Source organism: Solanum lycopersicum, chromosome 2 (genome assembly GCF_036512215.1).
Source record: "Solanum lycopersicum chromosome 2, SLM_r2.1".
In the NCBI taxonomy this organism is placed as follows: domain Eukaryota; kingdom Viridiplantae; phylum Streptophyta; class Magnoliopsida; order Solanales; family Solanaceae; genus Solanum; species Solanum lycopersicum.
The window spans coordinates 48064321-48077935 of NC_090801.1; the positions used below are offsets into that span (position 1 = coordinate 48064321).

Genomic DNA, 13615 nt, shown 5'->3' on the forward strand with positions numbered 1-13615 from the left:
GAACATAATAAAATATAAGACTTGCTATGTTTGTACAAATGAAGAAGAAAATGTAACTCATATTTTTATGGAGAGTCCATATGCAAAACATATATGGAACAATTATGACATTATCATCACTCGACCAAATATACACAAAGAAATTCAAAAATTATGTTCATCAAGGTAGTATACTCCGCTAGGAAACTCGCAGATAGTGCCCATGACTTGCCTAGTATCGATAATTCTTTGAAATATCTGGAAGAATAGAAACAATAAGCTCTTTAAAAATCAAAACATTAGTAGATTGACCAGTACTCTACAAAATATTTCGTTCTAAGCAATATAGTACTACCATTTAGTTCACTCCCTACCAAAGAAACTGCATCATTTTATGACCCATGTAGCATGAAACCGGCCGCCTGAAGGAATGCTTAAACTCAATATGGATGGTTTCTTTGATTAAAACTCGAAAATGGATGTAACCGGTGGAGTTGTAAGGACCATCTAGGCAGTTGGATTGTAGAATTTGTCGGGTTTTATTTGCCCTAAATTTCTTACCATAAATAAGTTTTCATTTTAGGTAAAGGTTTTCGATTCACTAATCCTTTTTCTGGTAGGAAAAGGTTTAGGACTCTATTAATAGAGGCATATTCCTTCTAACTTAATCAGCATCCACAATGTAGTTTTAATGACTTTGAGTAGGGCTGGGTATAAACACTGGAAAACCGAAACACCGTACCGAACCGAATTTTTTTGATATTTCGGTTTTTGGTTCGGTATTCAGTATATGTTTTTGTATTTTTCGGTATTTCGATTCGGTTTTCGGTATGTAATTTTGTGTTATTCGGTATTTCGGTTTACCGAAATATATTATATTATAATATATATTTATATTATATTAATTATTAATATTAAATAATAAATATTATAATTTAAAATTAAAAAGTAAAAGACTTTTTGATATAACTATTTTTAGCCCATTAAGCTGAAAATTCAAACAAAAAAGTTTGTAAATTTTTAAAGCCCAACTAAGCAGGCCAATTAAAAAAAACCGAAATAACAAAATCGAATCGAAATAATAAAAACCAAACCGAACCGAAATATTTCGGTTCGATATTCGGTACACAATTTACAAAATCAAAAAAACCGAAAAAAACCCGAAATCAAACCGAAATACTGAATGCCCACCCCTAACTTTGAGAGTTTTGGCTAGAGGGAGAATTTGTGGGTCACAAGCTTGATACGTTATCACTTGTGTGAACCTCCCATGTATTCCGATTGAATTGGTTGAGGTTGTTTTCCTCTGTATTTTGTACTTTCATATTTATAGTGGATTGCTCATCTCCTTTGTGGACGTAGGTCGACTGATCGAACCACGTTAAATCATTGTGTCTTTCGGTATATATCATTTGTCTTCTTACTCGTGGTCTTTCGAGGTTTGTTTTGCTGGCTTTCGCATCACACCTGCTTATTTTTTGTCCTAACAAGTGGTATCGGAGCCAGATTCAATGATGAAGTCAAGTTTAGTGGTTTGATAAACGATGATTGAACCAGGTTAGAAGGAGGTGCTCATCTTGACAGGTGTAGTTCTAGCCCCAACCTTTTTGACAGTAATGAAGATTTTGTTAAAGAAATTGTTTTAGAGAGGTTCTCTGTGTTGAGACATAAATTTTGCAACAGAGACTATGGAGAGGAGAAGCAAGTTGTTGAAGATTAAGTAAAGAAGGTGGACAAAATTTTTTTGTTAGAAATTCAGGCCAAGAGGGAGATTTGTTAGGTTTTATTTGTCCTAAACTTCTTATCATAAATAGGTTTTCCTTTCAGGAAAAGATTTTGGATTGACTAATCCTTTTTCTGGTAGGAAAAAGTTTAGGACTCTATATATAGAGGCATGTTCCTTCTAACTTAATCAGCATTCACAATGTGGTCTTAATGGCTTTGAGAGTTTTGGTTAGAGGGGGAAATTGTGGGTCACAAGCTTGATACGTTATCACTTGTGTGAACCTCCCATGTATTCTGAGTGAATTTGGTTGAGGTTGTTTCCTTCTGTATTTTGTACTCTCATATTTATAGTGGATTACTCATCTCTTTTATGAACGTAGGTCGATTGACCGAACCACGTTAAATCTTTGTGTCTTTTAGTATATTTCTTGTTGTCTTCTTACTCGTGGTCTTTCGAGATTTGCTTTACTAGCTTCTGCATCACACCTACTTATTTTTGATCCCAATAGAATTTTCTTGCAAAGTAAAAGTCGTTAATGCACATCATGCGAAACTACTAGCTTTGATCCATGGTTTGAATGTGCATAGAAAATAAACATTAACCATTTGCTCGTGGAGATCGACTCTCATGTATTACTAAACCTTAGAAAGTTCAAAACCAATACACTCACATATATATTCAGATTGCATGTCAATGCTCCTATTGATGATAGGATCAACAATGAAGCATATAATGAGGCAAACTAACTCAGTAGCAGATATATTAACGAATTATGCAAGGAAGACTATAGATCCAAATATGCATATGAACAAGTTGTTTGTTTTTTATGCATCTCATTCTTTTACATTAAAAGCTCCTGAAGAAGATGCGAATGGAACTATATCATTTAGATTAGTTTCTTGTTATATGGATGAACCTACTATTTAATAAATAAAATCCTTCAAATTTTAAAGCAATAAAATAAAATAAAATAATGAATGGGTAGCAACATCAATTTTACTTGAAAAAAATCATATAATTACTTTATATTGAATGTGTCTCCCTCTTCAAGCATCTTAAACGATTACATTTTATAAATACATTAAAGAACAATGTTGATGTTGAAATAAAAAGGAAAACAAAATATTATAATGTGAATGAAACACATTCAACGAATTGTTAAGCAATTGAAACAATTGAAAAATGCTTTTAAAGTTATGATAAGTAGGGTTGTTTATACTTATGGTTAAAAAATTAAATCGAAACATAATTTGATGCATATCTACTAAAAAAATGGATATTTGGTTTGATTTTGTTTTAAATTTTGAAAATCGATACTATTTGGTTGGGTTTTGATTTTATAAAAAAATAATCGTAAAAATAATCAAACCGAATCGATATATCAAATATATAAATTCTATAATTGTTTATATATTATTCATAAATAAAATATATAAATATTTTGTGTCTATCGAGATACATATGTTCTTTAAAAAATTAGGGAAAATGCACAAGTACTCCCTCAACCTATGCCCGAAATCTCAGAGACGCACTTATACTATACTAAGGTCCTATTACCCCCTTGAACTTATTTTATAAGTAATTTTCTATCCTTTTTCGGCCTACGTGGTACTAACTTGAAAAAAAGTCAACCAGTGTTGGATTCACAAGATATTGCACGTCGACCGAAAGGGGTAGAAAGTTATTAATAAAATAAGTTTAGGGGGGGTAATAGAACTTTAGTATAGTATACGTGTGACTTTAAGATTTCGGGCATAGGTTGAGGGGATACTTGTGAATTATCCCAAAAAATTATTACTTTCAAACCAAATTAACTAAAAAAACTGAACCACATTGATTATTTTTCATCTGATTTGATTTGGTTTTAGAAATTTTAAAAAATTTCTAGATTGATTTGATTTTGATTTTATCAACAATCGATCCAAATCGAACCACGAACACACCTAATCATGCGAATCGATAAATTATTTGACAAAAAATAATAATTTTGGGCGGTAATTTTCGTCGGGAACTATTAGTCATTTCAAATCAATGAGACCATATACTTCAAATAGTAGCTTGACTGTATATAGTTTTTCTTAGAGAAAATTATACATTTAAGCAAATTTATACTATTACTCATCATAGCTATAGTTTGTTATAATTACCATTCACGACTAACATTATACATTAATTACGTGGGTGAACTTCGAGTTTGTATATTAGCCATGTTTGTATATGTATAATTCACCATATTGTATAATTTGCAGCTAACAATTCTTTGTTTGATTTGTATGTGTATATGAATGTTTATAATTGCATATGACGATGATTTCCTTTGGCTTTTCAGTTTTGTCATCATATACATTCAATCTTTTTTGTATAACTTTTTAAAGTTTATATAAATGCGTAATTTTTGAATTTTGTATAATATAATTTATATAATGCAAATTGTATAATATATTTTGTATATATAATTGTTTAAAGTTCATATGCTTTTGGTTGTAGCAATTCGTTATTTTGAGTTTATTATATTTGTATAGTTTCAGACTTTATATTACTCAATTATAAAAAAATACGTGAATTATTCAAACATACATGCGATTATACAAACAGATGTGAATTGTACAACTTACTGTCCTCTCTCGCTCCCTTGTCTCCTCCCTCTCCGAATCTCACTCGCCTCTCTCCTTCTCTCCCCCAATCTCGCTCGACTCTTTCCTCTCACTTCTAATCCCTCTCACCAGATTATACAAAGACATATGTATAATATACCATTATCTAACCGATATATATACACAATTCACCTCTCTCCAACTCTCTTCCCTCTCTCGCTTGCCTCTCTCCTCCCTCTCCCTGTCTCGCTCACCACTCGGCACTCGCCTCTCTATAGCATATAGCTACAATTCGTAATTAACAAACTATAATTATGGAGCGTAACTAGACTATTTTGAGTGGCTATAAGAGAAAATTCTTCTTTTTCTTATATATTCGTATTTTATACTATTTCAGCCCACTTTTATTGCCATAATTTATTTTTTTAGAGTCAAACAATAATAACTTTTTGCGATATATATCTTCATCATATTGATATACAAGAAATTAAAATTTATAGTACTTTTCATTTTTGAATATTCAAATTTATTATTCAAAAATATTAAACTAATGTAATCTAATTTAACTTTCGAAAAATGTAACATGATAATTAAAAGTGGACAGAGGAAATATTGATTGAATTTTTTTAAATTTTTTTCATTGTTTAAAGTTCAAAATATATATTCAATTTTTTTTTTCATATTTGCCTTCCTCTTAAATGAAGTTTTTATATTTTTAGAAGATAAATTTGTAATTTCACTTAATGGGGAATGGACGGAGTAATATATACTGAATAAACAAAATTTGTGACGTGTAATATTTGTTGTTTTGTGGAAACACAATTGGGCTTTTCATGTGAGGAGGTTTTTCCACGTTGCATTTTGATTAGGGTTTTAAGTATTTATTTACCACCTTGGATGGAATTAAAAAATTATTTTTTCTCAGGATTACCCAACTGGTGAAAACAAAGTGGTTTTTTTAATAAAAGTGAACACAGTGATGTCTTTTGTTGATTCCAATGGAGTTCACTCATCAATGCAGAACTTGGTATCATCAGATGCTGCTCCGACCCCCTACTACCCTATCATGCCGTCGATGCCATCTCCACCTCCGGCGGCGGAGATTTATCAAGTTCCCACCCCTGGCTTTACCGTTCCTCTTCCCGATCTATCAGGGGTAGCACTCCCTAATTCAATTGAACCGGTTAAGAGGAAGCGGGGAAGGCCTAGGAAGTATGCTCCAGATGGTTCTGCCAACTCCGGGATGGTCTCTCCTCCATCGGCGGCGCAGTCTGCCGGTGGAGTTTCGCCTACGGAGGGAGGAGATGTACCGTTGCGGAAAAAGGGTAGGGGCAGACCTCCTGGTTCTGGGAGGAAACAACAATTGGGTGATTTAGGTAATTCATCGCTCTATTTGTATGTTGTCTTCCTGTGTTTCAATTGGTTATATGAATTTTGCTGATTACTCTGACATGAATATTATTAAATTGTTGCTACTACTTTTTATCTAATTAAATAATCACTAGGGTTTTTTTTTAATGGAAAAAGAAAAGAAAAGAATAAATTATACCAGCTTTTTGTTTTTAGCACCATTGCAGCCTAAGAAAAAATTGAAACACCAAGAATGAGGTTGATGATTTGTTTAATGTAAGCATTGGTTGAGGTAGAGTTAATTCCTACCTTTTATATTGGTTCACAATTCTTGTTGTACTGAATATATTTATGATTTGCTAACTTACCAAGATAAAGGAGGAACCTTTTCTTAGTTAAAAGCTATCTTTCATAAATCATCTACCTGATTTTCCAGCACAGAAATGATTACTTCAAGAAAACACTCAGATAACTAAAAGAGTCAAGAATTGGAAATAATTTATCACAAGATTATTACTTTTGATGCATTGATAACCTTTCAATGCACTAATGACCACTCATAGAAACTTCTTTTCCATAAAAGTTAGTTTCTTGCTATTCAACAAAATGTAAAAGTTTGGTCGGGTCATGTCAGTCCTCTTTTAATTGGGTATATATGTATAAGATTAAAATAAAAAAGGTTGAAATATATAGTAAAAGTTATCACACATCGGAAGGTTGGATTTTACGGCAATTGTGACTTTTGCGTTGATAAGGGGTAGTTTTGTGTTTTTTTTGCGCTAGAACATAGTTAGGGGATGTTGGTGAAAAAAAGTCAATAGTTATGTGATCCTTTGTGAAATTTACTCTATTCAATTTGTGCTTCATAGTTCAGCTGCTTCGCTATTTTGGTTTTACTAAAATCTTGAGTCACTGATGAGATATTATTTGCAGGATCTGCAAGTGCTGGGACTGGATTCAAACCACATATTATCACAGTACAAGCAGGGGAGGTGTGTGGCCTTAATTTGCTGTTTATCTTTTTCTATCTCGATGTCTGCATTGCTATTCTTTTTGCATTTGTTTAGTAGATTTTAGAGGGATGGGATGCTCCTTTCCCTTTGTATTGTTTGTCTTTGATTCATGCTCACTCCCTTTAAATCCTAGACTAATTTACAAAAGAGAGCTGAAGAAACTGTGTTTAATTCGCGGATGTAATTCCCATTTGAGTTTTAACTGAAGATGTTATGAGTTCAGGAGCTTCTTTTTATCTGACTGCTTACTGTTTAGGCACTCAGACTTTCTTATTGACTGCATCTTTTTCGACCTAAGGAAATAGCTGAATGATCTCTTTCTCTCCCTCTTTTTTTTTTGACTAATCAGAGGTGATGCTACCACCTAGTTTATTCTCTTACAGATGCATTTATTACCTTCCTAATCCACTATCTTTTTTTTTTTGTTGAAGTACATTGGATGTTGTTCGTTGGCTTCCCTTTTAACCTAAATAAATGCCTACTTCGATTTCTTAGGACTTTCTGCTTCCGTACAAACTTCGTAATATATCTTTCAGCATGTAGATTAGTTTACAAGTTAATGTATTGTTTTCTTGGTGAACTAGTCAGATAAAACAGTGAGCAAATTGAAGGTGTCTTTTTTTGGTTTTTTTTTTTGCATATTTGATAATTTACATGCTAATAAAGCTTCAATACAAAATGCTTTGCTGATACTTTATGGTTACCTCAAAAATACAGCAGTATCATACTCGTAAATTCCAATTTCTTCAACAATTTTCTGTTTTAAACATCTATCAACGTTTGAAGTTCTTTCACAAACAATAATATTCTTAATAACTCTCTTTCAAGTTTAAGACTTGAAATTTATTCAGTTCGATTGCACTTTCTTTGTGCTATATCAATGATACTCTTTCCATTTCTCATAAAAAAAAAAGGGAAAAAAAGAAAGAAAATTGAAATTCATTTGACGTGTAGAAGTTTGATCTATTGGGACTAATCCTTTAGTTCCTGATTGTATAGTTTTGCTGTAATTAATGGAAAGTTTGTAGTCTTTACACCTGTATACTTTCTTTAATCATTATAATGGATAGTTTGCACAAGGCTTTATCATCTTCCATTTTTTTGGGCAGTCCTCATTTATATTCTTTAATTGTTGCTAACTATTATATTTGTTGATTTTTTACACATAACCAATGAATAAAGTATAAAACATGACTTGTTTTTTCCTCAGCAGCATCCAAACCAAATCTTGGCCTTTATGGAGATTTGAGTTTGTGTAGTATAACGATGCTAGATTGTCCAGGGCTGCTTAGAATAAGTCGATAGAAACAGAATATCTATTTTGATTTGACCTTCTGTTGCTATGCTTCTGAGGACTAAATAGGGTAACATTATCACTTTGTATTGCTCTTTTTAGAAGTTTAAAAAGGTACATTCCTTGGAGATGTGGTGTTAATATTTTCTTTTACAGGAATGTGCCATTATACTTTGCAAGTTTTAAAATTACATTTTATAAAGTGATACCAGTTGTTGTACTTGTGAGCTTAAATTGGAGTTACTATAGCCAAAATGAATGCATCCGTGTTAATGCAACGAATGCACTTAGATAGTTTACCATTTAGAGGGTAGGGAGGGGAGATAAATAAACATAGGACTCTCTTCATCCTTTTTATACGATGGTAATTAAGAGGATATGGACTTATATATGTTATAATGTTTATAATACATCAATTTTAGTGATGGTTAAAGAAAATTGTAAAGTAATCGCCTATGGGTGTGGCCTGAAGGTCAATGAAGTTGGAATGAATGCCATGAGAGACTTGCGTTTGAATCTCAATAAGGCAAATGCAATGGTATTTTTTCCCATTTGTGTCATGTGTTGGTAGACATTTTGTAATGTCCCAAAAGAAAAAGGCAATTTATAATTGGGATAAAGGGAGTATTCTCCTTAAATTAGAAGTCTTCATGTAGTTGCTTTTATATGTTTGGAAATTTTATTCAGTTTTTTTTCCTCAGGATGTATGGGCAAAACTAATGTCATTCTCTCAAAGTACCTCTCAAGCTGTCTGCATCATGTCAGCTAATGGCTCCATATCTAATGTGACACTTCAGCAAGCAGCACTGTCTGTTGGAAATGTAGCATATGAGGTTCGTATTACTGTGTTGGCTTATGCTAATTATCTGCTTTTATGGTTGGAAGGATTTAACAGTATCTTATCATACACGTCAAACAATGGACATCACTTTGATATATTAAAGCATAATATGAACTTGCCATACGAATTTCATTGGTCATTGAACTGTGTTGTCTTTCTTAGTATGATGTGAATCATTTAGCAAAGTGTTAAGACACTTTGCAGACCTCCAAGGGAAATAATTCATTTTGCTATATCCTTCCCATGGCTTGAAAGATGTATATTTTCCTTTCTAAAGGTGTTTTTTTTGGCTACTTCCTCAGGGTCAGTTTGAGATCCTGTCTCTGTCTGGTCACTTTCTACCATCAGAATCTGGTGGCGAGCGCATCAGGACAGGTGGTTTGGGTGTGTTACTAGCTGGAGCAGATGGCCAGGCTCTAGGTGGTGGTGTGGCAGGAGTTCTTACTGCTGCATCGGCTGTACAGGTGTTGTTACATGACTTTGTTCTCTCCTATTTTCATGTCTGGTACAGTGGTACTGGCATTTTTTTCTCTTATGTTGTGTTTGTGATAGTCTCTTATTTCCCTTGGTATTCAGAATGTATGTCATCTTGTCTGACCTTTATTTGTTGCAGGTTATTGTAGGCACTTTTGGTATGCAAGGGCAAAAGCAGTTGAAATTGGATAATTCTGATGGTTTTGGCGTGCCATCCTTGGTGCATCCCCCTGGATCAACAGCGGCTAAAAGTCCCTCGTCATTTGGAACTGTAAGCGAGTCCAGTGGTGAGCCTGTGAGTCCTCATAATCAGCTTGGTGAAACTTCAACTATTAGCACTCCCGTGGTTGCTAATAACTTGCCCTGGTAAATGATAGGAGTGATGACTTACCTCATTTCAATGATTATCATATCGACAACTTGTGTTGATATTCCCTCCATCCCTTGTTAGAGAAGCCAACCTTTATGTGTTGGTTTAGATTTTCATTCTAGTTTGATTTTATTATATAAGCACCGCGTTGTGTAAACATTAAACGGATCAGTTTGAATTTTGTATTTGGAAATTGTCGAGTTCTATTTCTCGATGAAGCAGAAAATTTGAAGTTATATAAAACTCGTAGATTTGCTATAGCTACTTAGTTATTGTGTAAACGCAGTTGATTATTGTATTTGGAAATTGTCGAGTTCTATTTAGCAGAAAATTTGAAGTTACATAAAATTCCTAGATTTGCTATAGCTACTTAGTTATTCCTTCCTGCATGGGCATCTCAAAGCGACAAATAGGGCAATAATGACTCGTCTCTAACCACTTGGTGATACACTCTCCATGAAACGTATGAGAACAAGGCATGCTAACTATCTCATTATCACCCTCTCTTTCCTTCTTTACAAGCTCTTCTAGACACACCATACACTTGTCGTCTGTGGTATTTTCTTCATCAATCTCTATCTTCTTTAATAACGATTGCATAGATGACTCACTAGCTGGCACCATACCATACTGTGATGATGATGAATCTTCTCTCCTTTCCTCACTGCATACCAATTTTATATCCACATATAACTCCAACACTCCGCGATGACCCTTGTTAGACTCAGCAATATAACGCACCTGACTCATTATATTTCCTATCAAAGATTCACGCATATCTTGAAACTCTAATTTCCAATTCCCAAACAGTTGTGAAATTGCATAGTAAAAATTGTCGTAGGACAAGATAACTGAAGAGGTGAGAAAGGCATGCTTCAATATTGTTTCCACTCTTACTCCTGTACGATAAAGTTGTGCTTCTTGTTCTAAATTATTTGAATACCAAATATCATGTCGAATGCGCAAAGAAGAGTTAATGTTTAAAAGGGGTAAAGAAGAAGAAGAAGACAGATCATCATGAGAAGATTGTTTTCCAGAAAGTTGGTTGACATCGCAAGAATGACAAAACAAGTAACTACGATGAATCATACTGAAAAGAATATTATGAAAATTGTACCTAGGTTTTCAGTTGAAAATAGGTTGGGTGCTTCAACAGTTAATTGATTTATAGAGATTAAGAAATCTTTCACCAACTATAATATGGATTAGATTAACCTAATTTGATATGAAAAAGACTTTCCGTTTTCAAAATGGAAATATTAAAATACGCTAATTATGGTTGGAAGGTGTTAACCGTATCTTAACATCACTTTGAAATATTAATTTAATTTTGCTTATATAAATTAATTACATAATTCTTCCTTAAATAAATAATGTTTATAGTACTTTGAAAATCAATTTAGGTAATAGACTGACGATCAATTAGTCAGGGTTCTTTTAAGAAGTTAGTTACTAACATGGGTGGAGTTGGGAAAATAGTCACTCTTTAAACTTAATTGAGCATTTAGATATAAATTTCAAAAAATTGGTACTTTAGATACCATATATGACATCACTCAATATTCTTCCAAAACATATAACACCCTACACTCAAGTTTTTGATACTACACTTTGGTCCCTACTCATCCAACACAAATGTGGAATTATTTTTTATTTTTCCATTTGTTAAAAAGTTTTACTGGAGAAAAGCTCTACAAGAAGAAACCAAAATGCTCCCGTTTTTGTGACCAATTTTTCTAATTCCGATGATATTTTATCTTTCATAGGTGAAATCATCATCATTCTAGTATTTTCTTTCATTTTTACACCATTTTCTTTCAAATAGCTTCAAAGAAAAAAAAATTCCTGCCATTCTTGAAGCTTGCAAATTTTTTCCTAAATCACTTCATAACTCGTTTTTAGATCATCTTTAGTTGTTTAGATGGACTATAAATACATTTTATCCATTTTGAGCTTGATTTGAACCTATTCTCGTTTATTCGCGTTTTTTATGAGTTTCATACCAGTCATCAACCACTAGATACTGATATCGTAATCTAGTATCTATCACTATAGTCTAGATATGTCAGTAGCTGTTATTGCTGGTGGTGATTATATGGGAGTATCAAAAGAGACCCTTAAAAGCTGGTTTTGGAAATCATTTAGTAAGACTATAGTTCCTATTTCCTTGAGTTACAATGGTTCATATGACGATATGATTGCAAGTGTAATTGAGGTCGGTGAGCTATCTTGTGAGTCAGCAACTTGGTGATAAGCTATCAAATGAATGGGAGGGGGAAAATACATCCCACATTCATAAAGAATAGTAGGCATGTGAGCTTGTACATGATGGATGTTGCTGCAGATGGTTCCAGGCCTATGTTGAGGATAAATGTCATTGCGAGTTCTCCGACTGAACCAACGAATTCTTTAACGACAACAACTCGGTTGAAAATGAGAACTTAGTTGATCAACTAAATGAGAGCTTCTGTGATCAATCAAATGACAACTTGGGTGATGAGTCAATGAAAGGGCATGGTCATTTATTAGATGTTGAAGATCAGCCAATAGATGTGGAAGATTTCGAACATTTTGAAGAAGATGAGGCAAAGCTGGAATTGACATCACAACCTAACCATGCTTTCTCAGGTGGAACAAATTTTTACATGAATTAAACATTCAGTTCTGAGAGTGACATACAATTGTTATTATCCGAAGTAGCGGTGAGAAAATCTTTTAATTTTGCTACAGTGAAGAGTTGTAAATACTTAAACGTGAAATGTATGTCTCGTATTTGTGCGTGGATGCTACAGGCCAAAAAAATGAGTATTCGGATAAATTTCATATCAACAAATATATTGGCGATCGTAGTTGCGATGTTGAACATGCCATCAGCAGCCATAGAAAACTCTCGGCCAAAGTATTGCATCGCTTTGTGTGAATCTCTATAGCAATGACAAGGGTCCAAATGTTAAAGAGATTCAGAAGACCGTTTTTAATATTTTTAATTGTAGTCTAAGCTATTGGAAATGTTGGAAAGGAGGTGTGACTGCCAAGGAAATGGTTCGAGGGACAACGGAACACAAATATTCATACTTACTGGCCTTTTCATATATGTTCAACACTCTTAATGTTGGTTCTAGATCTTCCACCATGGTAAGCAAAGGTACTCATACATTTATGTATTACTTCTTAGCTTTTGGTGCTTGCATTAGAGGATTTTCTCACATGAGAAAAGTAATTGTGGCCGACGACACTCATTTACATGGTAAATACGAGGGAGTATTGCTGAGTGCTGTTGCACAAGATACGAGGAATCATGTTTATCCAATTGCCTTTTGTGTTGTGGACAAAGAGAACGATGCATCTTGGACGTTCTTCTTTGAAAAGTTGAAGGATATTATGGTTGATGAATCAAATTTATGTTTTATTTTTGATAGATACAAGAGCATTGCCAATGACATTGCAAAGGTTTACAATCATGCTCATCACGAATATTGCATGAGACACCTCGCTGAAAATCTTCCGATAAATCACCAATGTGGATATTCCCTCTATCTATACTACAACGAGGTAAATACAATTATTTGGAGGAGTTCAACGATCATTTTTTGGAATTGAAGGATAAATCCCCTGAAACAGCCTTTGTCCTTGAGCATGATGTTGGTTTTGAAAAATGGAGTGGAGCACATTTCTCGGGCAACATGTATGATGTGATGACCACAAATATTGTCGAGTCACTTAACGCTATATTGATAGAAGAGAGAGAGTACCGCGTTGCATCATATTTAATTCGATTGCTAGGATATTTGGAGAATCGTTTAGGGAGAGACATACATATGTTCTTAAATCTAAGGGTAATAATATGGTGCCGGCTGCCGAAAAGATCGTAAGAAAGAAAATGATCGAGGGCGACTCCTTGTACTTAGAGAACATAATGTGGATGAAAATCAATTCACCGTGTTCGGTTCAGGTTCTACTTCCACTGTTAACCT

General features: G+C 33.6%; 2 protein-coding genes across 2 annotated transcripts; one reads left to right on the forward strand and one right to left on the reverse strand.

The window, feature by feature from the left end:
• The first annotated feature begins 5092 nt into the window (after nucleotides 1-5092).
• LOC101265877 (AT-hook motif nuclear-localized protein 10) lies at nucleotides 5093-9901 on the forward strand. The gene is made up of 5 exons (XM_004231590.5): nucleotides 5093-5675; nucleotides 6583-6641; nucleotides 8658-8789; nucleotides 9100-9261; nucleotides 9411-9901. Exons 1-5 carry the CDS (start codon nucleotides 5279-5281, stop codon nucleotides 9639-9641), a joined length of 981 nt encoding a protein of 326 aa, XP_004231638.2. The 5' UTR covers nucleotides 5093-5278; the 3' UTR covers nucleotides 9642-9901.
• A 106-nt stretch (nucleotides 9902-10007) lies between these two features.
• Nucleotides 10008-10730, reverse strand: LOC104645630 (uncharacterized). The gene has a single exon (XM_010317496.3). It carries the CDS (start codon nucleotides 10728-10730, stop codon nucleotides 10008-10010), a length of 723 nt encoding a protein of 240 aa, XP_010315798.2.
• Nucleotides 10731-13615: the final 2885 nt, after the last annotated feature.